The sequence below is a fragment of the Apus apus genome, chromosome 6 (genome assembly GCF_020740795.1).
Source record: "Apus apus isolate bApuApu2 chromosome 6, bApuApu2.pri.cur, whole genome shotgun sequence".
NCBI lineage: Eukaryota > Metazoa > Chordata > Aves > Apodiformes > Apodidae > Apus > Apus apus.
This window is the reverse complement of record NC_067287.1, coordinates 32,906,065-32,931,312: the sequence shown is the minus strand read 5'-3', so window position 1 is coordinate 32,931,312 and position 25,248 is coordinate 32,906,065. Positions and strand designations below refer to the sequence as shown.

At 36.1% G+C, this 25,248-nt stretch overlaps 1 protein-coding gene across 10 annotated transcripts in view; it reads left to right on the top strand.

Annotated features, from left to right (window-relative positions):
• GULP1 (GULP PTB domain containing engulfment adaptor 1) overlaps window positions 1-25,248 on the top strand; it is a 145,661-nt gene that overhangs the window by 78,630 nt on the left and 41,783 nt on the right. For all 10 annotated transcript variants that reach the window (XM_051623323.1, XM_051623317.1, XM_051623318.1 and 7 more), the window contains 2 exons: window positions 1,117-1,178; window positions 23,854-23,925. In XM_051623323.1, the coding sequence (XP_051479283.1) occupies window positions 1,117-1,178; window positions 23,854-23,925 (134 nt within the window). The remainder of the gene's footprint in view (window positions 1-1,116; window positions 1,179-23,853; window positions 23,926-25,248) is intronic.

Sequence of the window (25,248 nt, the reverse complement as noted above, 5' to 3'; positions counted from 1 at the left end):
GTCAACAACTGTCACAGCTTTTGCTCTTGAACGATTTTAAGTCAAGAGGGTTTTATTTTTCTTAACGAAGAAGTTAGTAATTGCTATTACTGCGACTCCCATTAATGGGGGTGAATATGAAAGGATAGAATCTTGCTGTAAGCTATTCTGTTACTTAATTCAATAAAGTTCCAGACTTGTGACTTTAATTCAGGCTAATTAAAGCAGGAGTGTTTTCATGTTAGAAAATACAACTATAAATACAAATATTGAGCACGTGGAGTATAATATGCTACTCAGTGTTACAGAATCTCTCATGTGGTTGGTAATGCCATTTATTAGTTTGGAACATTTTTTTTTCTCAAATCCTTTCAATTGAGAAAACAAAATATTTTCTAAACATCTAGTAAAAAGAGCTTTAAAAAAATGTTTGGAATTGCTACTTCAATTATGTAGAACATTCTAAATGGTCATTGAATAGAAGGAGGGATGATGTATTTCAGAAATAACTCACTACGTCACCATATTAAACATGCAGCAGGAAAAAGTAAGACAGTAGTGCAGTCTTGTGATGTGAAAATCAGTAAAAGAAAATATGCAAATTAATTTAGGACGTGCAGGGAAATATTAAAGAAGATCTAAACTTCTGGATCAGTTACCACAATCTGACTTGCTTCTCTTGTCTTGTAGGAAGATAAGGGCTTTTTGCTCTCAGTTATTTTTCTGATAATTTTTCCAAAATAATTTCTTTTGTCCATTTAATTCATAAATAAAACTGTAGCTGGGAGTGCGGTGTGTGGTCAGTGCTTTCGACAGCAGCTGCAGGGTGCAGAAAATAACAAGCTGATGCAGAAACAGTAACCTTAGACCAATAAAATATTTGGGTGGAGGAGTTTGAATTCTTGTGGTAAATTAAGTTTGTTAAAATGAAAACTGAGCCCAAGAGAAGTAACAAATTCTTTCATGTAAATGTTTGGGAAGTTGAGATATGCTGTGTTTACCTCCAGCCCCAGGAACTACTTCTGACATACTTACCTAAGTAAAAGGGTTATTGATGTTTTCCAGGTAGATACTATAATAGTTAAACTAAAAATTGAACAACCTATTCAGTGCTTCTCTTATTTTGCTTTTCTGTAGACAAAACATGGATGCATACTCCTGAAGCCTTATCAAAGCATTATATTCCCTATAATGCAAAGGTAAGAAAATATTTTTTTGTCCTCTTACCTTTAGAGCACAGCACATTCTGTCTTGCTTTTCATTTGAAAATGGCAGACACATGAATTAGCCAAATGAAATACTGAATAAAAGCATAATAAATGTCTGTTTTGCCCATCAAAAAAATCTGTTTCTTAAATAATGGTCACCTGATTCTTGTTCTGTGTTATTTGATGGTTTTTTGGAAAGCAAGCCAATTTTGTTCTTGTGCTTGATGCTCTGTTTCCTTTTAATGAATGCTAAATGGATGGAAATTTTGAGTGCAGAAGAATTTAACATCATGCTTATATTACTGTAAAAATTAAAATGAATAACAAACTTCTTTTGAATAATAGCAAAGGCAATGAATAACAATCTTGTCTGCTGGATATATTGAAATGTCAAATAGTCTGGAAATACGGTAGAATAATAATGGAATTTTTACACAGTACAAGCAGAAGTCTTACTCATGCTTTCTTATCCCAGTTACAATGAAGCTCTACAATAGCATTTCAATTAGCCTAATGACATCTATTCACAGGAGATGCATCTTTGCGAAATAACAACTTAGAAAATGTTTTGCTGAAAGAAGGGAATACTAAGTAATCGGCATAACTGAGACTAAACTGAGCAATTGGCTATTACTTCACTAAACTGGAGGATATCTCAATAAGATTCCACTGTGGTTTGTTCTGGCTGAAATTCTCATATGATTGGTATTTTTAATATAAACATAAAAAATATTTAACAGGCCAGGGCTTGGTTTCCTCTATTGGTAGTCTCTGCTGTTGTATTTGCAATTTGCCTTTGCTTAGTATTGCCACATAGTGAGCAAGTTTTTGAAGTGGAAATTTGAGTCTTGTTCTGCTAGTTGCCAGGTGAACAGGTTTTTAATCTGTGTGCTCTCAAACTGAATTTTTAACCGAAGAATGTATTACCTTTTAACTGTGTAGCGTTGCCAGGCACCTTGGCTTTTATATTACAATTTTTGAAGGAGAGGAATACTTGCTGGGGTGACTGCCATCTGTTTTAATAGCAAGCTGAAGCTATTAATTCTATTAATGCACTAAACTTTGGGTGTTCATTTGTGGTTTTTCTTCAAGAGAAAGAAATCTCCCTCATCTTTCATGTGTTGTTGTCTTTCTTAAGATCGTATCTCATTAATAGGTGTTGGTACAGTTATGCAGAAAAAAAATAGAATAAAGAAGATGGTGATAAATCTAGAAATGGTGGTATCAACAGCTTGTGGGGGAGAAAAAACATGTAAAAAAGGCTTGTCCTAAGGAAGTATGTTCTCAGTCTTACTAGGAAGATACTTGGTCTAAAAAAACCTTTCCTTTTATTTAGACTAATATATGCCCAAGTGTCTTCTCCAGTTCTGGTCCAGTTTATTATGGGTCCTAATCTTTGCAGGGCCTCTTTGACCTCTGTGCTGTTGCCTCTAAGCTCTGTCAGAATACTTACTTGTAGGAAGCTGCAATGTATTGCAGCATGTGTTTAAACAAAAGAAAAAAAAAGTTAGAATTTTTTTCATTTGAATCACGGTAGAAAATTATTAATTTAGAACTGTCATTTATTTCTTTCATTATTCCAAAGCAAGTAAAAAAACTCATCTGCACTGTAACTGGAGAGTAAAGGGTATGGGATTTTTTTTTTGCATAAATTTGCACAGCTTTTATGAGGTTAGCTGGCATATGCAGACATAATAACATTATTAGATCTAGATTATGTTTCCACTTTGGTTTTCAAGTACCATTTTTATCAGTTTTTGCAGTATTTTTTTAAGAGGAAAGCATGTATCTGTTAGTACCTCATTTAGATTTTGTAAAGTTTTTACTTTTAACTGAAATACCCCATTGATTGCATATCTTGTAACTATGGTGTGAAATAATGATTACAAACTCAGGAAGCATTCATAAAGCAGATATTGAAAAAGACTCCTTGATTATTTTTTTTCCAAGTGTTCATGTTGTTCTACTTCCACTTCTATTAACATTCTGTTCATACTTTTAAATTTGTTAGCAGAAGAAGACACTTTATCTGATTTATTTCAAAAGGTAATTATGCAAGTGAAGAATGTCATGTTCAGAAAATCAAATCAATTTAATGTAAAACGATGCCAGAGATGTTCTTTTCCATGGGCAACTGAGCTGTATTCTGCTACATAGTTTCGTGATTTCAAATTGCCATGGATGAAAGCTTTTTGTCTTTATAAGATGCAAAATTGTTTCTCTGACACTAATCTTATGTGATCAGAAGGAGAGCTTAGTAAGAACAACTACAAAAGATGGGATTTTGTTTATTTACTTGATTCCTAAAGCAACTTTAAAGAAAGCTGGTTAATAAAACACAGTTGATGAGTTGACTGTTGTCTTAAAAAAAAACAGTCCCAGCCAAGTTACCTGGAAATGAAAAGAAGCCTGCTATACAGACAGCTGGCCTTGTTTCTTCACATTGGAGAGGACTTTTTAATAGAAAATTAGTCATGTCTTGTATCTTTTAGGACATACATCCTCAGGATGATTTATGGCAGTTATCATCTTGGCAAGAAAACACAGGCAGAACTGTTTCTTCTGGAAGTAAATCCAGGAGCTATGAGTCTCATACCCTTAACATAAATAAACCTTGATTCTCTCTCCTTGCTAGCATACCCAGTCCTGATAGTACTTGCAGTTTTGAAATTGGCTGGATTTTGGTAGGATTTGGTGTATGGCCTAAGTTTATAGCGGTCTTTTGAGTGGGGCAGGGGTTTTTAGTGTGGTTTTTAGTGGTGTTTTGCTGTTGTTCATTTTGTTTAGGTTTGGTTTGGTTTTTTGAATGTTACGGATGTGTCCCCAGTCTTGGTCTGGCTGAAAGCACTGATAATGAGACTCCGCACATGTCACTGGTCTGGGGGTGAAATCTGGGCCTCCTAATGTCAGTTTGTGATCCTATGTTTTTCTTCAATATATTCCTCCAAATGAAAGCATGTTGGTCAGAATTGTGTTTTTTTTTTCCCAAAAAGATAATGTAAAATTTTGTAGTATATTATGAAACACAGGGATGCAGGACTTTCCTGGATATAGTAGCATGGCAATTTTCACCTAACAAAAGCTTTTTATATTATCAAGATATAAAATGCTAAGACAACCCAAAATTTCTCTTCTTTATCTTTTTTCTGTAATGATCCATGATTACAAACGGATGTTTGTATAATTTTCAGTGCTGCAGGGGAAATAAGTTAATTCCCTTGATTTTAGGACTTTTTTTTTTCCCTCTCCAAAACAGAAGAGATTGAAGTGTGACTTTTAACAGCATCTCACTTCAACCTTAGAAATGGGCTGATTGTTGTTATCATGTAACCCTGAGGGGTGTATTTCTGCCAATAAAAAGCTGCTACTGGCCAGAACAGCAATGCTTACTATGTCTCTTTGTAGTGAATTATATATATCTATATGTTCCTCTTTATAGTCACAATTTCCACGTGCATGTATTTCCATTTTGCAGATTAGAGGTTCTGCTTTGCAAGCCTTGTGTTTATGTTGGCTACCAGCACACTATCCAGCCAGTAGCTTTGACCTTACACTTGGACCTTAGGCTGAAGAGCTGCTGTTTTACATAATACCATGATGGTGTGGTAAACCCTTGGGAGTTTATTTTACCAAGACGGTTGGTGGCTTTCTAGTGCTGAGAAAGCCACTGTCCTAATGTTTACTTCAGGCTTCTTTAAAAACTTTTTATCTTGTTATGGATATATTTATGATTCCTGATGTTTCAATTTGAGACTTTGAAGATAAACAAACAAAGCTTGCCCCAGAAAAGACTGTTAAACTTGTCTTGGTGTTATTGTGGGTTTATTTATGGCAATTAATGGATTTTGGATGATCTCTGCCCTGAATTATTAAATGTTTGTCTTGGACCCGTATTGCAACTGTAGCAAAGGCAAAAAAACCCCACAAACCACCAAACAAAAAAAAAAAGCCAAAAGAATGAGTGATGAATAAATCCCATGCAAAAACACCTTGCTTAGCAGTACCTAGTAATATTAAACTTTACTGTAGTACAATAAACAGGGTTTGGTAGCTTTTCAACTGTATGTAGTTTCTTACTCCTTCAACTTTTTTATCCTTCAGGCATGGTAGATAATACTTTTCTGGAGCAGGCATTTTGGGCAAGATAAAATATCATGCTATCTAAAATATCATGCTGCTTCTAATTGATGTAACGACTGTAGCAGGACTAAAGTTGCAATTAGGTCTTTGAAATATCTGCATATTGCTATTATTAGAGTGCAACACTATCAAAGCCATGTTTTTACAGTATAAACTGCACTTTTACTAGAATTTTTTTCTTTATATCGCTTTACTAGCAATGTCTCTTTTTCTATCCAGTCAGCATGCTACAGAATGATCATGTGTTTGTGTCAGTTATTCATGAAAGAATATCAAAGGGGAAAATTGTGTTTAGGTTCTCCAAGGAATCACAGATACAAGACATGCAATTTGAAACTATATGTTAATCTACGTGGTGAAGTTAGATGTAACAGGATATTCCAAACAGAGCATGGTAATGTTTAACATGAGTAACTAATGAAATAGAAAAGAGCATTGCAAGAAATAATTCATTTTTATACATTTAATTTATTATAATTAGAAATAAAAACGGAATTCCAATTAACTTTAATTAGAGTATCAAAATGTCTTGGATATAATAATACTTAATTTAGTGTTTAAGCACAAGCAATATGAGAAAATTACAATTTTACAAGGAAATGCAAATCTCTAAGTACTGTTTCTGATACTTTACAATCATTAAACTTGGGGGTCATTCTACCAAAGTTGGAATAATCATAAGTAAACCGGAAAATATTTAGAGTCTGCAAGGGGTGCAGTCAACATTTTCTGCTTCAGGGAAATGGATCTGCATATTCCCTCTTGCTTACAAGTTTACATACATAAAATGAGAGAAGGGTAGGACAGGATAGCGTAATATCCACAGATACTCTACAGAGTAGATGACTGGAATCAGGATTGTATCTAACTGTTAAACAACAACAAACATAACCTCATATAAGTAGCTAAATGACAGGAGCTGCATTTTAACTGTTCAGTATCAGGTAGTTTCAGTTGTCTTTTGCCTTTTTGAAAACTGGTGGCTGTTTCAGCTTCCTTAACATCTGAACAGTTAGTTCCTCAGAAGGCTCTGTGGGGTACTTATTGTCAGTCTATGTTGCCTGAGGTTATACAGCCAGTTTGCAAAGGGGCAAGAATTTAATCTGCACCCTGAGTCTTGGTCCAGTCTTTGGATCACAAATCCACCCCTTACTTTCTGTCAGTAATGTATCAATGTACAGAACTGGAAGTTGACTGGTATTTGCAGCCAATGATGTGTCTCGTCTGCATTTGAGAGCACACAAGTTCAAAGACTGCATTAACGGGTGTTGCTTATGCTTGAGTAGCATGTCAGCTGCTCAGGGTCATTTTGCAAGAATTAGTAGGCATGTGGCTTATGGTATTTATTTGCATCTACCTGCAGTTTTGTCTTTTGCATCCATTGACTATTGCTTACCTGAAAGCTTTGAAAAATGTGAGTTTATAATGGCAGTACTGTCATATTTTACAAGAACACTGGCTGAGAAGTTTTGAAAAAATTTGGGAATAGCAACAGTGTGGTTTTGACATGCCTGTAGTCTTTTCACAGGTGTCTGTAGCCCTTATTTATGTATAAAATACCCATCTGCCTACCTTCAGGCTCTACAGATCACTCTTATTCTCTAGAAGATGATCTACTTCAAGAAAGGAATGAAGTTGATGAGCACTTCCCATTTTTCTGTCTTAAAGTCTGTTTGTGTGTAGCTTGCAAAGAGAGCTTTAGGTTTGACTGGAGCTCCTGATGTCAGACAAATGCAAAAACGTATCATTTTTGAGGCATATGTGTGAGACATAATGCTTAGATCAAGGAATTTAAATTTGGCAAGGTGTTAAACACTTGCAGAGTTGGAGGGGTAGGAGTGGGAAGTGGTTTCTATCTGGATGCTACAGGTACTCATCCTGCTAATTCTGCGATGTAATAGATGAGGATGAATAGGTACATGTACTGGAAGCAGAGGTGGGATTCATAAAGGTACTTCCCCGAATGCCTAAATTTTTGTTTACAAATATTACAGCTTATTTTAGGCAAACGGGATCTGCAGTCAGTGTAAGGGCTGGTAATCTTTTGGTTTTGGTTCACCCCGCACTTTTGCTAAGTCCTCTCCAGGTGGATGGGGAGGCTGTGCAATGGCATGGTTGCTACCACAGAAAACAGCCTATTTGCTGCACCTACTCTATGTCCATACCTGGAATAGCATCATCATTTGACCACTCAGGGCTAATAAAAACCAAAAAAGGTTTCTAAACTTCCAAAATAGTACAAGATAGTTTAATATAATATATAATGTTTAATTTATTTTCCTCTCTCAGGAAAAACAATCAATAGAGCTTGTGTTTTAGTTAAATAATCTTTGTAGGTTTCAGTTTAAAAATAGAAAACAATCCATTTCACTGGAGGAGTGAGATAAAAATATCGGTGGTTTTGTAATACATTATATTGTAATATATTTTGTATCATAATACACTATGTATTTTGTAATACATTATAAAATGCAAATGAAAGACAAAATGGTATCTTTTGATCTATTTTTTGGAGCTATCATCTTCTCTCAAGTTGAATTTATGATCTCTTAGTCTCTTCATAAGCTTCATTTTGTTTGAAATGTCTAAGTACTGTATGATGTACTTCAATTACAAGAATGAAGGGGATTTGCAATGCAAATAAGAGAGGGACGCTATAATTTCAAGGTGAGAAGAAAAAAAAAAGATCACACCAGTTAAAGTTTGTGTTTGCAGGAAAGGATCTGAGAAGTATTTTAAGTCCCTTTCTCAGTAATATGTGAAGTAATATATTAAAACTGTAGTGAAGCAGGATTGGAACAGAGCCCCAAATCTGCATTGAAACTGATTTGTTACCTACCACAGCACTGCAGTGTTGCCTATTCTAAGCAAGTTTTAAGTTTCCTTAATATCCAGTCTGTTTGTTTCTCTCACATAGATTGCTTCTGAATCCATTCCCTTCAGCACCCTGGCTGCTTAATTGCAGCCTTTTTCCTCCTCTCTGACTTGATAAGCAATTTAAGTTTCTCCCCCATCAGGGAAGAAATACTATAAAACAGCCAACAGCTTTAGACATTTTTAGTAGAAAATTCTAGACTCAGTTTATATTAGGATTTGCTTTGGGCATGAAAATGTAATAATTACAATAATTGGTTGGAAGGGACCTCTAGAGATGATCTGATTGGTTCCCATTTGACAATGGGGCTGAATTCCAAATCAGGTGAGACATAACAGTGCCTCATACAATTGAGGTTTAAATACTTGCAGTTCAGACATTTGCAGGCTCTGGGCAGCCTGTTACAGCACTTAATGTGCCACTGTGAGGTTTTTTTTTTCCTTATTTCCAGTTGTAATTTCTTTTTGCTGCAACTTGTGACCCTGAGCCATACCCCCACATGCACACACATACACCAGCTTTGTCATCTTCAGGTTGAACAACTGCAGCTCCCTTAGTCTATCCACTGATGTCTGTTTTCCTGTCTCGTTGCCTCTCACATCCCTCACCAGTTTGTACTCCAGCTAAGATCTGGCTTTCCTAACTTTATCCCTGCATGCCTGGAAAACATATGCTGATTCGTACTACAGAGCTGGTCTCTTGGTTGTGGTTAGTGTTAGGACCTGGGATTCTAAAGTTTCTGGAGCAAGGTTTGTTGCTAGATTCCTCAGTTTCTTTAGATATAGGGGGGAATCAAACCTAGATGTTTAAACCTTGTGTTTGGTATTTCTTTAAGAATGGGGTATTGTTGCTCTATTTCATCTTGGGACCAGAGGTGCAGTGGGGCTGGAATGTGGAACTTCTGAAGTTTATATGACTTGTGGAGTAAAAGTCACATATATGTGTGCAACTTTTCTGGTTCAAGGCTTTTTGTAGCCTTCTATTGCAAGATTTGATCTCCTAGGTGTGTGTATTGTTTTGGGTAAATTTAAAAAATCTGCAGCAGAGGATTCAGTAGTACTGATTTATCTGGCATCGTCTACAGTTAGGACGGCTTATGTTGATGGCATGATTAAGAGTACAGTGGCTAACAACATGGTACCTGTCTGTGCCAGGGACATTGTTCAGATTGTTTTATAAATTATTATTCTTTCCAGTAGTCTTGGTGTAGAAGAGCTGCTTTTTGCAATGTTGGACAGCTGTGTGTAGAAGTGCTAATCCAAAAAGTTCTGGAAGTATGAGAATATGTTTCTATGTAAGAATGATATACAGAAAAGATAAGTAGAAGTTTTTCTACAGCTGTAGCAGCAACCCTCTTTCAACAGCAGTTCCTCATAGTATGGCACTTAGGCAGCATCTAAAGCATATTTCTAAGGAATCTGTGTTAACTAAAAGTTTTAAAAGAAGTCTTAGACACATCCCAGTCCTTCCCCAGTATCTGCCTCAAAAGAGCTGAGGAATGAGACTGTTGAGACAAAAGACTCAAAATCATTAGAAGCTTTCTAACAACTTTTATAATGTAATGCATTCAGAAGAAGAATAAATTAGTATTTGAGTATAAGTCTTGACTTAATTCTATTGTGAGAGATACTCAGAATTATGAGTTTGTAAAAACACCAGGCAAGGGCAGGCAGCAATTGACTAACAGTAACATGAAGATCTGTGCAAGACAACTGAGCAAAACTTGGAGGTTTGTCTGAACAGAATTAGCAAAACAAAACAAAAAAGAGTGTGCGAAGAAAAAGCATGGAATTTCTAAAGACCTTAGAGTCAGCAAAGACTTGCACAATCGTCCACATCCCTTTCTGTTCTTTCTGTTGCTGATATTTATTCCCTTGCCTCTCCTTAAGTTTGCTTGAAACTACCAATTAGCCTCGATAGCATGCCCTCTGGGGATTCTTTCTGCAGTTATATTTCCATGTGAGCTGTCAGCTGTGAGAATGTGAGGTTTCTTTAAGCAGGCTTTTCAGCCTCTGGACGGTCAAGTGTCAAGCAAGTTGCATGTCTGACACTGGAACTAATAGGCTGTATAGCTCAAACATCTGGATTGTTGTACTTGTGGGCTAGGTGGCCCACAACGGCTTATAGATTGTTCTTGCTTTAAATTAGAATCAGGCCTGTAGTTGAATTAACTCCTTATCTCCTGTGTTTACTGTTGACCAAGCTGGATATTTGTGTTTGCTCGACTTTGCTATGCTTGGGGAGCTATTGCTGCCGTACAAGTGCTGTTCACCAAAAATAATCAGCAAACTCTCCTAAAATAAACTAGACAAAATAATTTTAACTGGATCACAGAAAATAAGGGAGTGGTACAACTTTTTGAACAGAAACTTCTACAAGGACATACAGTTTTACCTACAAAACCGAGGCTACAGGAGTCCATCCAACAGCCACTCTGTTTACCATTCAGAAAAGGAAAGTTTTGCACTTAGTGATCTTTGAGGATTTATCCTCAAAAAACTGTTGGACAAGTCACCAGCTGCAGTGTGTCACTTAATTAACTCTAAGACAATAATAATGTACTTTTCTAATTGTAGATCTGAACTGTAATGAATATTTCTTTCAGAAGTGCCTCCTTCAGGTGACTCTGATTCAGAAAGATTAAAGCCAAGCTTGGCTTAAAAAGCATTTTGAACTTTGAACCTGAGAACTGTAGCTGTAGCTTTTTAGAAGAACTAGTAATTTCTGGTTTGGGACATAGCAAAGAAAAATATTTGCATGAACTACTTTATAAAGCATTGTTAAAATGTTTTTTCACTAGAAATTATTATTGGCCACTGAACTGTAGAGAGTGATGGGTTACATTGGTCTAAACTTAATTTTATTTTTTTTACTGTATATTTTTGCATAAGTAGTATTTTCTTCATTCTGAATCCTTAAGGGAAATAAAATGCAGTAAATTCCTGTGGTTTCATGTGTTTTTAAATTTATCACTGTATTATTGCTGAAAAGAGGGAAACTGTGAACACAAGGATATGCATCAAATCTCAATGATATATCTGGAACTAAGGGTTACATTTGAAGAAGCAGATAATTTGAAACATGAACTGAAAATGTCCCTAAACCATGTCTCTCACTATTGCTGTAGCACGTGCTTGTGAAATGAGAGATCCTAGGGAGACAGAGCTAAGTAACTCACTTTAGGTAGGGTATTCTCTTAATAAGATTAGGTAGGAGGGAAGTCTTGTCCCGTCATGAATATAGGATTATTGCTGAATACCCATTGAAGTCAGGAATGTGTAGATCTTCCTAAGTCAGAATTTAGAGGCCATATCCCAACTTGTAGTTTGAGGCTTTGAGGAACTGCAGCTATTAAAAGCAAAACCCATGCTCAAAATAAAAAAGCAGTCACCAGAGTTGCATATTCAAATATTCAAATCCACTTTAAATGCTTTAAAGCTTGGTTCGGGTTTTGGTTAATGAGTTTTGGATTTTTTCTTAATAAATGTCTAACTGACAGTACGAGTGGTCTTGCTTTGGTATGTGGTCAAGTTGAATCCTCTTTTCTACCTTAGTGGTGTACTTCAGGGCCTTGCCAGCTTCCCTTCCTTCCTTCCCTTTAGGTAACCAGAAGAGAGGAACCTTTTTTTTCGAAATTGATGTTCACTCTTCATTTTGTAGCTTTTTGTAACTTCAGTTGTAGCATTTTATTTGTATTAATATTTGCTGTTAGAATGATGTGTACAAGGAAGAATGGCGTTCAATGTTTAGTATTGATTTGTATCAGTAAGTCTCAGGTACTAACTGAAACTATGCTGTGCATTTCCAAGAGGTTAGTGTAATTTATTGCAGTTCATTAGACTGTAAGTTCTTTGAAGCTAAGGGTTATCTTTTTGATGTTTGTACAGCCTTTGGAATAATGAGATGGAGGCACTAGATGCTACCCTGATGCAAACAGTCATAGATTAGAGTTCAGAATAAGTAAGCAACAGAAGACCTTGGAGTTGGCTCTCATGAGCTTCTCAGTTGGAATAATTATATGATAATGCAGACAAGAGATGGGTGAAGAATTATCCTCAGTTTAAAGACTGGGAACTAGAGGTTTTCCACAAACCTGCCTCAAATCTCTGTTCTCAAATCAGATCCCAGATTTTGAATTCTACTTCAATGCCTTTAGCTCTGTACTAAATGTATCTCAGTACCTGCTCTCTTAGTACGAAGGATTATGATGCTACTTGGAGAAGACTCTAAATCCTTATGTGAAGGGTTTTAAAATACAATTTTCTTATTTTATGTTCACCTAACGATGGAAGTAGCACTATGATAATCTAGACTAGATTAATTTTAGCACTTTAGAACCAGAACATAGGTCTTTAATTGAAAAGCATAATATTTTTTTAGTGAGAAAAGTGACAGCCAATGTTAGTGTTGGTTTAATTGCCATTGTAAAATAAATTATAAATTACTTTCCATCTCAGTTATGTTCTTATCAGAGATGTCCATCTCATCTGCTGATGGATATTAAGGTCATTATAATAGTGGTTTCATTTTGTATCTGATATTGTCAGGTTAAAGTAGTCACTATTAAACAATTTTGCAGTTTGCCAAATGATCTTTCACATAAAAAAGTAGTATGTATATAAAAAAATATAATTCCCTAAATTAAATTGATAGAGGGATAAGTATTTCCTATGGTTATGTCGTGGTCTGCAAATCCATTTTGAGCCCTTTCTCTTCCAATAATTTATTTAAAATTAAACTAGTCTAATCCTGGCTAGCTTTTGGAAAAACTCTGTTACTGATACTGTTGAAGTGCCTGAAGGTCATGTGTTGAATTATGGTGATCACAAATGTTTTATAGCTGGCTTTCATATGAGATTATGTGAAGAAAAGTAAGTCTCTTCTAAAAAGCATATTAGCAAGAGAGAATATAAACAGGTTCATAAAACAATCATCACAGAGAAGACACTCTGAAAGTGAAATATCCAGTTCAGCTACAGCAATGTCAGAAGTGCCTTTTTTTTTTGTGTGTGTGTGAAGGCCTTTAGTACTTGTTTCCAGAATCTGTGGTGGAATTGAAGGAGACGGATTCAGAGTAGGATTTGATGTTTGTGCAGACAGAACATTTATGGATCATGAGGCCAGAGGTATATTAAGGGTATATTCCCAGACTTTAAAAGAAAGATTTCCAGTGTGTTTGTTATTTCCTAAAAATCTGAAATGCGATTCCTGAAGATTCCTTAATAGCTTATTTTGTTCTGTGGTCACAAACCTATGGTAGATGTAAATGCTATCAAACTGCTGTGTTTAACTGCCACCCATTTAGTTTTTAGCTTCTGCATGTTCCATTATACTCCAGCCTCTCTGTTCTTCGTTTTCTCTTTCAGCTTGACTCCCAGGTACTCTTTTTTAGTGATATGACCCCTTGTCAGTTCAAATAAAGCACCCAGGACCAGCTCTGGTTCCCTTGTCCTTTTTCTTTTCTAACAAAATACCCAATTTATTTAAATCTATTTTATCCATACTTGTATAAAATTAACAATACATTTAAAGTAGCAGAAGGAGATTAGGAAGTAGTTTTTAGGAGTAAGGAAAAAAATAATTACATTTTTACTTAGAAAACACAAGACATTTTCTGTACCAGTTATATCCAAAGACTGCTATTTATGTGAATATGGAATATTCTTGTAGATTATGGATGTGATTTGGGATTGCACTTTGCATACTGATTTAGTACATTTCCCCACTGATAGTGCTTTACTAAGAAAATATTAGGCTCCTTTTTTTACAAAGGTAGTGGTTCTCAGTATAGGAACTCTACAGTTTAGAAAATAAAAAACAGAACAAAGGAAAAACAACCAAGCTGGTTTACGCTTTGTGTTCTTGTCCTTTAATACATCCCAGTACATCTCTCTGTCCTGTTATGTCTATTACCTCTCCCACAGAATGTATGTATGAATTGTTTGCTAAACAACAAAGTAGTTATAATACTAGAATTTGAAGAGCAGATAATCTCTTGTGGTAATAATAGTTGAGAAGGAAATGTTCAGATTGTGTTCAAAATTTGTGTTGCACAAAAAAATTACCAAAAGTGGTTTTAAATTGCAAGCTGCTAAAGCACCAGCTCCACACATTCATGATTCTTTCTCCAGTGCAACTATTTCTGGTGCACTGCTTGTCCTCTCTTTGACAGCCAAGTGTTCCTATGAATCAAGAATTAAAACATGAGTCATTTATTCTAATGTATGGTGCAGTAAGGTTCACAGCATTGAAAGTCTTGATTCAGAAGACATGCAGTGTCCTTAAAATAGACAATTTCATATTTCACATTAAACTGGGAAAGGACTTTAATAAACTGAGAGTAATGGACAGTACTTATTTGTTCCTATTACTAAGGCTATGTGTGTTTGAATGATAATTTTGTTCGTAACTGTGACTTCTGGTTTTTGTCCCACAGGGAATTCCTGTTTCTGTGTTTATAATGTCATTGTATGTTGCCATGGCAAAGAACTGTGATACTAAAAGTTCAGCATTATCATGCTAGAGAAGGACAAAGGAGGTAGAAAGTAGTTTAGAGCAAAATAAACATTATTTACAAAATTGCAGATGTCTGTGGAATTGTTTCTCTGCTTTTTATAAGACATTGGTAATATTTACAAGTACAAAAGAGTAACTTCAATAAGTTTCCATTTCTTTATTTGTGTGTATATATATATTTATATAAATAAAAATCCATCACCATTTCTTGTGCAATTTGTAGAGTTTACTTACACTGTATAGAGGAAGCCTCTAATGGTTTTGTGTCCCAACTTCAGCCTGAAGAAGTTACTGCAATCTGAATGGTCAGATTACACAATCCCACCTTGAAACAGCACATGGAAACTCCTGGCTGTTCTATGTGTTGTTTTGAAAGAAACAATCTGAAGCCTGTGCTCAGATTCATGCCTAGCAATGAAGTAATCTGGGAAATATCTGTTTGGAGGAACAGCTGCTTTCTGAATGACATAATGGCCTGTTTACTTATGTGGCTCAGAGGTGCACCCCTAATTTAGCTTCCTCACTCCACTGAAGTTCTGAGTTAATCAAAATGCTCAAAATTTTAGAAAGCTTCATTTATTGCTAAAGTGGAATGTTTATGCCAGTTTTATGAACCAAGATTGGTTTTGTTATCGAATAGGTGACAGCATAGCTTGTTTCTCCATAAGGAGAAACAAGTCAGTTTAATTTCCATTGTTCTTGGTGAGGCTTTGTTTGCTGGGCTGAATATTTGCAACAGGAACAAAAGTCAGCGGGACAGGTGGAGCTTGAGAATAGTGAGTTGAAGCTTTAACTTGCCATATTTTTTGAAAAAAGTGAGAGCCTACAGAATGCTGATACAGAGTAGACCAGCACATGCTACAGTTAAAGGAACAGTGGCATTATGAAAAGTAGTGGCTTCATACAGCAGGGCAAAACAGAGCCAAAAACTAGGAGAGCAGTTTTGTGTGTTGTGCGGGGTGTTACAGTGGTAATTATTCAGAAACTTGTGAGAATACCAGCACTTGAGATCTTGATCTTAATCTTGCTGTTTCTTTAATTGTAGCACTGTACTAGATTGGGGATTTTGAGGAGGTGAGGAAAGTCTATCCTTTATGGGAATGCTAAAGAAAATTAACTGTAACCTTAATTTGGGTAGACTAGTGGGTTTCTAAAGGTAGTAATGCTGAATTTTTTTTTCACACTGCAGTGCAGTTCCTTCTAGACATGCTGGTGTTGTTAGCTAGAGTAGGACAACGTTAAGTGGGAATTAAAGCAAAGGTGCTGTCTGTGTTGTAAAGTTTCTAACAGTACATTTGACATTTTGGCAAAAGAGTCTAGAAATGTAGAGCTGTTTGTATTTCTTCAGTACCTTTGAGTGGAATACAGGAATTGTTGAAGTTCTCTCTTGTGGTTAATATCAGGTGGATCACCGTATTGGTATTTGGTGTATCAAAAAAAAAGTAAGCAAGATGTCAAATTTCTTACATTAGGATATTTGAAAATATTAAGGACTTGGTGCAAAATAGTATTTCAGTAAATCTGAGGGTGTCTGACTTTACTGTTTCCATAAAGAAATTATTCTTGAATTGAATCCAGTTCCTGTGGTACAGAACTAAGTCTACTTTCTCATTACAGACTGGTAAAGCTTGAAAATCTGTCTACTCTGTTATTATGCACTTCTAAAGCTGAAAAGTTGATTTTAGAAATAGTAACTGAATTATTTTTAGGAGGACTCTTTTTCAGTTAAGTTAGAGTAAATATATTTTTACTGGGAACAATCCATTCAGCAATACAAATCTTGTTGTTTTTTGTTGTTCAGCTATTGGAAGCTTTTAAAAGAAAACCAGGCCTTCGGTATGATTTTTCTATTGCTATTAGCATCACTGTCATGTGTGCATTGTTGAACTCTTCCTCTAAGCCCTTTTCCTATGCATCAAAAAGATTTAAAAGAATTTTCTAGAAATTAATTGACCTTGCAGGATTTTTGCTCTAAGCTGGAGTATCTCTAAGGAGTATTCCTGTTGCCCTCCTGTTGCTGCCTCTGTGCCTTCTTCCACTGTGTGGGAATGTAGAGGTCCCTCAGACCAGCAGTAAACTGTTTGCTCCAGCTAACAAGCCTGCAGAGCAAAGCCAGAGTCATCCAGTTGTTTGAGGTAGAACTATGTCTGCATGTGGCTGTGCTTGTTCTCAGGCTGTGACTAAAATCTGGATATCTGTAAGGTGGCTGATCATGGTGTATGCAATGGGAGAGCAGTGTACACAAACCCCATCACCACCTCAGCTCCATTATAGTCTTAAGAATCAGCCTCACAGCTCTTCAGGGTATGATACAGTCTGAGACGTGCTTTTCAAGTTCTGTGTAGACTGATGGAATGAAGAAATACTGAATGTTTGTTGTTTTTTTTTCTTGTACAACTGGTGTTTTCTATAGTTACAGATTGACAAAATAAGCTTTTTATCTTTTTGCTTTCTTTCCAGCTGGCTCATATCTTCATTTTGGGAGGTACTAACTGTATTTCTGAATGCTAATTTACTTTCAGGGTTAGACGTTTTTATTCAAAGAGCAGCTTTGGTAGCTGTGCTGCAATCTGATTTAATTTTAAATATATCGTTGTTGTTAGCTGCCCTAGTCTATCATCACCTCATGGATCTCTCTGGGGAAGGTCTAAGTTTTGATAATGTACAAAATGTTTAGTAAATTCTTCTGAAGTTTTGCTTACAAACAAATGGGTTTTGTTAACATTAGTGTGAACTCCTATTGTGTTCTCCTTTTTCTGTGTCCTTTAGTTTTTTTTTCCCATCTGAGCATAGATTAAAAAGCTGTGGGACTTGAGGAAGTTATTCTCATTCTTTTGCCTTTAAAACTGCACCAAGCAAGATTTAGCTTATTTGGACCATGCTTTGAGATTTTCTCCCAGTGAACAGCCATGTAATTTCTCATCAAATCTAAATATGGGTTAGAAGACAGGTGTAGGCTGGATTATGGCTGCCATATGCCTTCAGTTTCTTGGGCATCTATACCAGAGTACTTCTAGTTATTCCTGTTTCTAGACATTCGGATTCCTGGCAAGAACCCCATTCAGAGCCTGGTGAGGTGTACTGCACCAAGGAAATGTCTGTATTATCTGTGTCCATCAACTGGTCAAAGACATGTTAAGCTTCAGTTATCAAACTATACTCTTTATTATTTAGTCACTGAAATAAATTCAAAACTGAGATGGTTGTTTGCACATTTGATATTAATGACTTCTTAGTTACTGTGCTTTTAGAGAATAAAGTACAAATTAAACTGATATAGCTTACTGATAAGTTGCTTAAAATTAAACATGATGTGGTTTTATATCCCTGCATCTGAAAGATTGTTTTTTTAATTGTTACCTAATTCTGTTATTCTCTAGTGCTCTTTCCTCCTCAATGTTTAATAGCTTATCAAGTAGTTTTTTCTGTCCTTAATTACTGTAAATATTTTCACCGATGTGTTTTCTCCTTTTTTTTTTTTCCTAAATAGTACCCAAATGCTTCCTCAGAAAAATGCTTAGAATGTTTTTCCTGTGACCGTTAGTATTTGTACTCAACATTACAGTCAGACAAGCAGGGGACATTCAGGGAGTGTGCTGAGTCTGTGGCACTTTTCTCTCTCATATTTTCCTGTGGTAAGTTTGATTTCTGCTCTAAAGTGAGCAGGAATCATGCCTGGGAGATGTGGTTGTTCTTGAGGTGTCACTGAAGAAGTGCAACTCCCAAAAAGGGAAAAGTCCTAACATTTATGTACTCTGGCAAAAACCTGTGTTGAGAACCAAAGAAGCTGTTTTCACAGAATCACAGAATCTTAGTGGTTGGAAGGGACCTTGAAAGATAATCCAGTCCAACCCCCCTGCCAGAGCAGGATCACCCAGAGCACATCATACAGGAATGTGTCCAGGTGGGTTTTGAGTGTCTCCAGAGAAGGAGACTCCACAACCTCTCTGGGCAGCCTGTTCCAGTGCTCTGTCACTCTCACAGTAAAGAAGTTTTTTCTGATGTTTATGTAGAACCTTCTATGCTCCAGTTTGCACCCATTGTCCCTTGTCCTGTCACTGGATATCACTGAAAAAAGCCTGGCTCCGTCCTCCTGGCACTCGACCTTTATGTATTTATAAACATCGATGAGGTTGCCCCTCAGTCTCCTCCAAGCTAGACACCCAGCTCTCTCAGCCTTTCCTCATAAGGGAGATGTTCCACTCCCTTAACCATTTTTGTGGCTCTGTGCTGGACTTTCTCAAGCAGTTCCCTGCCCTTCTTGGAACTGAGGGGCCCAGAAAGGTGCTTAGATGTTACAGGTGGGGAAAGAGAAGGAACCCAAAATAGAAGGAGGGGAAAGAGGTGTTTAATTATAGTCTGTGGTGAACTTCTGCTGTGTAATTGATGGTGAAGATTCACATATGCAAGGCTGAACAAAAACTGTTCATGTTTTAGGAAGTGATTAACAACTTAGACACTTGTTCATCTGTTTTCTGCATAGCTTCAAAACTTTTAATTCTTGTTTTATATGATATACTGTTATTCTGATGTTATCAGAACGTAGATACATTTGTCTTCCTTTCATCACTAAAGCAACATTCCTTCAACTTGTGCTGTAGAAGGAGCTAATTTGTCAAATTTTTGCAGTAGGTATCCAGTAATTTTACATTGCTTTTCCTTTTTCTTATTGTGTAAGTTTAGTAAGTACTTTTAAAATATAATTCCATTTAAATATACATTAAAAACCCCCACTTTTAGTGTTCAGGGATTTCAGAGAAATGTGGCTCTGTGAAAGACTGGGTTTGTTTAAAGATTGCAATGTGATGACAAAACGAAACAGATGTTGTTTTATTATTAAAAATATCCTACACTGCTCTCTACTGGAAGAGTGGAAATCTGTGTTAAATATTCAAAAGTGCACCTTATCTATTTCTTAAGTCAACATTTAAGTTTAATGTCTTTTTTGTCCTTGGTAAAACTTAATTTATCCTGAGGGTGAATTAGTTTTTCTGTATTTCGCATAAGTGAAAAGCACCTGCATATACTTTGTGTAAAAACAAAAAAAACAACAACCCAACAATAAAACAAAATCAACAACAACAAAACCAAAACAACACGAAAAAAAACCACAAAGAAAAAAACCCCCACACAACAAATAAACAAAACAAAACAATTGAGAGACAAAATGTGAGCTGACAAGGAGAGGAATTACCAGAGACTGTTTTGTTGGTGGCAAGGAAGGAAGTTAACCTTAACAATTCATCTGACCTTACTAATAGCTATTGGGCATGTGGTAACAGCAATAGACCTGTCAGAAGTTGCCCTACATTTGAATTGACCTTTACTTGAGCCACCAAAATAAAAGTAAAAACAGCTCACTTTTCCATTTATTTTCTTAGTTTTTCCAGTCCAAGTACAATTTAAAAGGTCTTTTGAATAATTTCACTGTGGAATTGGACCAAACTATGTCTTGCTTAAGTTAAATGCGTAGAAAACTTCATTTCAGCTGCGATATGAAGGAAGAGATATTCCCTGCAAAGTGTCTGTTTATTAGTTTGTGGTATAAAACAACTCTCATGGTCATTCTGGCACTGACTTACTCTCCCACTTGTTGCCATTGATAGGTTTCTGTAGTTTGTATTATGATGAATTAGTGTCCATTAAATTATCTGCTGCTGCACGATCTTGTGAATCTTTGCATGTGAAGTGAGCATATCTGGTTGTCTGCTAATATTCAGTATAAACAGTTTGATCTGAGCTGTTGGTCTTTTATGTGGCTAGTCAACAACTCTCTTCCTTAATGGGAATTATCAATGAGGGAAGAAATGGTCAAAGCAATTGCTGACTTATAAAGCTCCCATCTAGGATTCTGCATCAGTATTGCTTTTTTTCCAAAGGATCGTGATCTTGAAAAGGGAGAATTCTTATTTAGCATTTTAACGTTGAAATTTTTGCTGCAGGAACTCTTCCAGCATGAATGTTTATGCTAGTCATGCCACAGCTGTACCGAATTCCCGATAGAACAAATATTTGTTCTCTGTGTTTGTGTGAGATTTCGTGAGAAAAATCTGGTGGGACAACGATAATGCAATGTTCATCTCCCCATTTCATGATGGTGAATTAGTTGTTATTTACTTTGGAAGCCCTGGAGGTGGCAGCGTGTCCATTTTGTCTTGGGGATTTGATTGAACACAGAGGCTTTCCTCACATGGAGCTTGTTAGCTTAAGTCTCAGCAAATATATCTGTGTTTGCTTAGCTTAACAATTATGAGTAATGTCATATTAACTGGTACCTAATATTAAACAAAATATGATGGTAGGTCAGACCACACAGAAAAGGTACAGAACACATGAAAAAGTGGGCAATAAAAAGCCTCCAGTTAATACATAAACTATATGTTAAACTCAATGCATGATCATTCTTTTACAATTGGAAAATGAGTGATTTTGATTTGAAATTCTTTTAATATATTGCACCAAAGGAGGTCAGTCTAATTAACACAAATATTCAGAATATTCTTAATTGCTTTTTTTATTATCATCTTACCAAAACTAACAATAACTGAATCAAATGAGGAAGCATATGAATGGCAGGCATGAAACATATAAGCAGTTATAACTGAAACTGGAGCTCACCTGAATTAAAAAAAAAAACACAACTACAGTTAAGAGATAAAAATAGATTTTGGGTTCAAATAATGCAACCCATGACACAGTCTCATTGTCTCTGATACTAACATTTGTGCTACAAATCTCCTTTGTATTTATGGATTAAACTCATCTTACTTTATTTTCTTATGCTGCATAGTTTATTAAGGATGAGCTCTAATTCTACATACAGTTCATAACTGCAGAGAGCAATAAAAGTTTCAGTAGTGATGCTTAATGTCAAAGCCAATACTTGTCTAGAAGGTAGTGCATTGGGAATGACTGGTAGAATTCTGCTTGGTTATGTTCCCTAAAATTGTATATAAAGCTCATGATGTTGCCATGTACTTGAGTCTTGGTTATTTCTTTTTTATTCTTTTTTTTGTTGTTGCTTTGTTTGTTTTGTTTTTGTAACTTGCTGAGCCAACCCAATTAGTTGGAGGTAGTCTTTCTATTTACATGTCTGCTTTCCCCCTGTCCATTATGAGAAATACTAATTTTGGGGACATTACTATGAGCTTACAATTTCAGTGAAATTTAGCAGATGCCCCAGCTGTGGTATAAGCTCAATTTGGTGCTCACACTTTCTAAGGCAATGATGTGTATTAGAATGAGGTACAACCCTGTGAGAAAACAGTATTTATGGAAGTTATTATTTGGGGCAGCCCTGTGCCCTTCTGGAGAAGTGGCTGCAGGCAAGGCACGGTACCCCAGGGCGTCGAGAGTTGTAATCGACATGATTCCACCCAAGGCATGGCCCTAAATGTGTATCAAGAAGTACCAGCCTGCTTATCTTGATAATGCCTCTGAAGCTGCCAGTTTCAAAGCTACACAAATGTTGGGAAGCACATGTATGGAGTACGCTCAACTGTCTGCTGCTTCACCATGGGCAGCAGCAACCTGTGTTCTCTGATCACTGAGCCTTGCCCAGGCTTGCAGCTGTTGTTGCCTGTGTTTATGCAGGACTCCTGTACTGCTTATAATGTACCCTGGCCTGCTTAAAAGTGTTACAGCAAGCCAAGTGTGTGATGCATAAATACGCTTGTGTACAGATACGTGTATTATTAGTATTCCTCTCAGATTCTCATCTGTCCCTATTTACTTTCTTTCTTGTCCATTCAAGCCTGTGGTTGCCTATTTATTTTTTTTTTAATCAGTGTGCTCACATACATTTGCTCACCTTTCCCTTTCTCTCTGTCACATGTAATATCCATAATGTTCAAGAATCATTCTGCTTTCTCTATATGCATTGTTTGCAACTGTCACTTTTTCAGGGAAGAACACACCCTCCATTTCAAGTCATCGGAGATGTTACATGAAAGACAACAAATCAATAATAGAGGTTTCTGCTTTGTTGTTACAAAACCATTGTCTCTTAGCTGGAGAGCTGTGGGATTAGGGAGTATTGACAGCAGATATGCCTGGTGTTTTGATTTACAGTCAGTTGTATTCAAGGTGGCACATTATATTTCAAAGTCAGTAACAAACTTATGATGAGACTATTATTGGTAGAGCTGCAAAGTTTCTTAGCAGGTGTACAACTTGAGCACATTGACTTCAGTGAACACACTTTGAAGTTTTAATATAATTAAGAACTTTAGAGTTACTGTGGTGAAGCTATCTGTAGCTTGGCAAATGTAAGTTCCTTTTGAAACTGCTAAGACTTAAAAATGGGGTGTACCTCTGGGCATCATCTTGCACAGATTGTGTGCTTGAGAGAAAAACGAGGATTTGTTTTTTCTTGCTAGCATTACTTTAACATATACAGGTACACGGTGTTACTTAAATCAGCTGTACCTCAATCTGAAAAGCAGGCAATTAAAAGTTAAATCATTACACAAATGTATTTCAGGCAGGATTATTACACATTTCTAACAGTATAATAGAAGGGAAGGAAAACCATGCTAAAGAATGTAAAAGCCTTTCAGTGTACAAATAAATAAAGAGTAAGGTCCCTTTAAAGAATCATGCTTTATATATTAATAGCTGGGTGTTTGGTTTTCATTAAAATCTTGCTTGGTAAAGATATGATCTCTAGTTGAAATTTGTTGAATGTGAGCCTTTTTTATTGTTTAAGTTGGAGACTGGTTCCTTTAAGTCTATGAAGTTACTGTACAGAGCAGCTATGAGAGCAAGATCAGGCCTTTTTAATTCATCTTGCATCACCATATGAAAGTTTTAGTACCATAATCCAAAACATCCATGTTGATTCATGGGAAATAGCTTATATCAGTATTTTTTTTGCGTTTTTTCTTTGTTTCCCAAAAGAGAAGACAAAATGTGGGGGTTTTTTAAACTGCTTTTGATAGCTCTTATATTTGTCTAATTAGAATTTAATTCCTGTCATTAACTTGATTAGAAATAGATGTATAAAATTTTGTGATTTATCTATAATTTAAATTGTCTTTCCAAAATGTTGGGGCTTTTAAATAATTGGAAGGTAAGATTATTTGATCAGGCCTTTCAGTTCCAGAATTTACTTCTAACCAATTACAACCTTTTCAGTTTCTTGGCAGTACAGAAGTGGAGCAACCCAAAGGCACAGAAGTTGTAAGAGATGCTGTTAGAAAATTAAAGGTAAGAAAGGATTTTTAATAAAATCTTAATGGAATGTATTCATAACATAACATAATTTCAAAGAGAAGTTTTTTTGAGTAAATTCATTAGTTCTAAAAGCTGTTTTTTCTAATCTCTTCAGTAGTGTGTAGGCCATTCCTTTTAGTTTCCATATCATCAGATGTTCTGTTCATATATTCAATTGTCTCCTAAATTATGCGAGTATTTGTAGTGTAAAGTTTGTACCCTAATATGTCAGGATAGTTATTTGTAAACTGTAGGGCTTCAGTAATGCTAATTTAGGATTGTTTTAGCTGTCATACTCACTTTTTGGCTATTGAGTGCCTCTAATTATGGCACTCTAAATGTGTTGTTAGAGAATTTAAGAAAATTAACTCCTTCTTGACCAAATAACTAGTGACTTCAGCGGTGCATTTCTTTGGGCTGTACAGTGTTTCCCATCAGTCCCAGTTGGGTGAGATGCCCCTTGGTGCAAAACAGCACTTACCCACTTCAGGAAAGCTGTTGGTGCCAGAGGACAGGAGTAGGAATGTCAAACACACTTCACTGGTGCTGGCCGACCCTGACTGCTCATCATCTAAAGCTAACGTGTCTCATCCACATCAACTGTTAGTCTGGTGGTGAAGTCTTATGACACTGGCATGAATTGTGGTCACCCCCTAGTTGTGATAATTGGTGTTGTATCTAAAAATAGAGCTGCAGTGACAGAATAGGGTTTACAAACCAATATAAAGCTCTTTATGAGAAGGGACACTGCTGCCTTGTCCTCCAGGTCTTCATGTTTCTTTGGAAAAGGTCTGCATGCACAAGCACCATCTATGTGCTGGTGCATATAGATGGCTGAGAAAATTGAACGTTTACTGTTTCTTCTTGGTTGTATGTCCTTGGGCACTGAGAGGCTTGGTAGACAATTGGAAAGTATCCTAGTGTAATAACTGAAAGACAGGGAAATTAAGTGTGTTTTTGGTATGCTAATGTTCTTAGTTTTACCCTTCATGTGTTACTACTTGCTAGTTACTGACTTGGTGAGAGTTGCTAACATGGCTGTGACTTGACTGAGTGACAGCTAATAGGATCAAAGCTCTTAAAACTCTGAGTTGTGGTAGGGAATGCTGATTTGATTTGTTTGCTAGCTCACATTGCAGGGGAATTGCACTGTTTCATGCTTAGCTGCTCAGAGCTATTGGTGCTGTAGTTTCTTTAAATGTAAAACTTGTTCTGCCTGCTATAGTACTTTCCATAACTTTTTGTAGTGTTTTCATTATTCATTTAAATAGAGATTCCTCAGAAAAGGGCAGAAAATGTTAGGAATCAATACTGAAA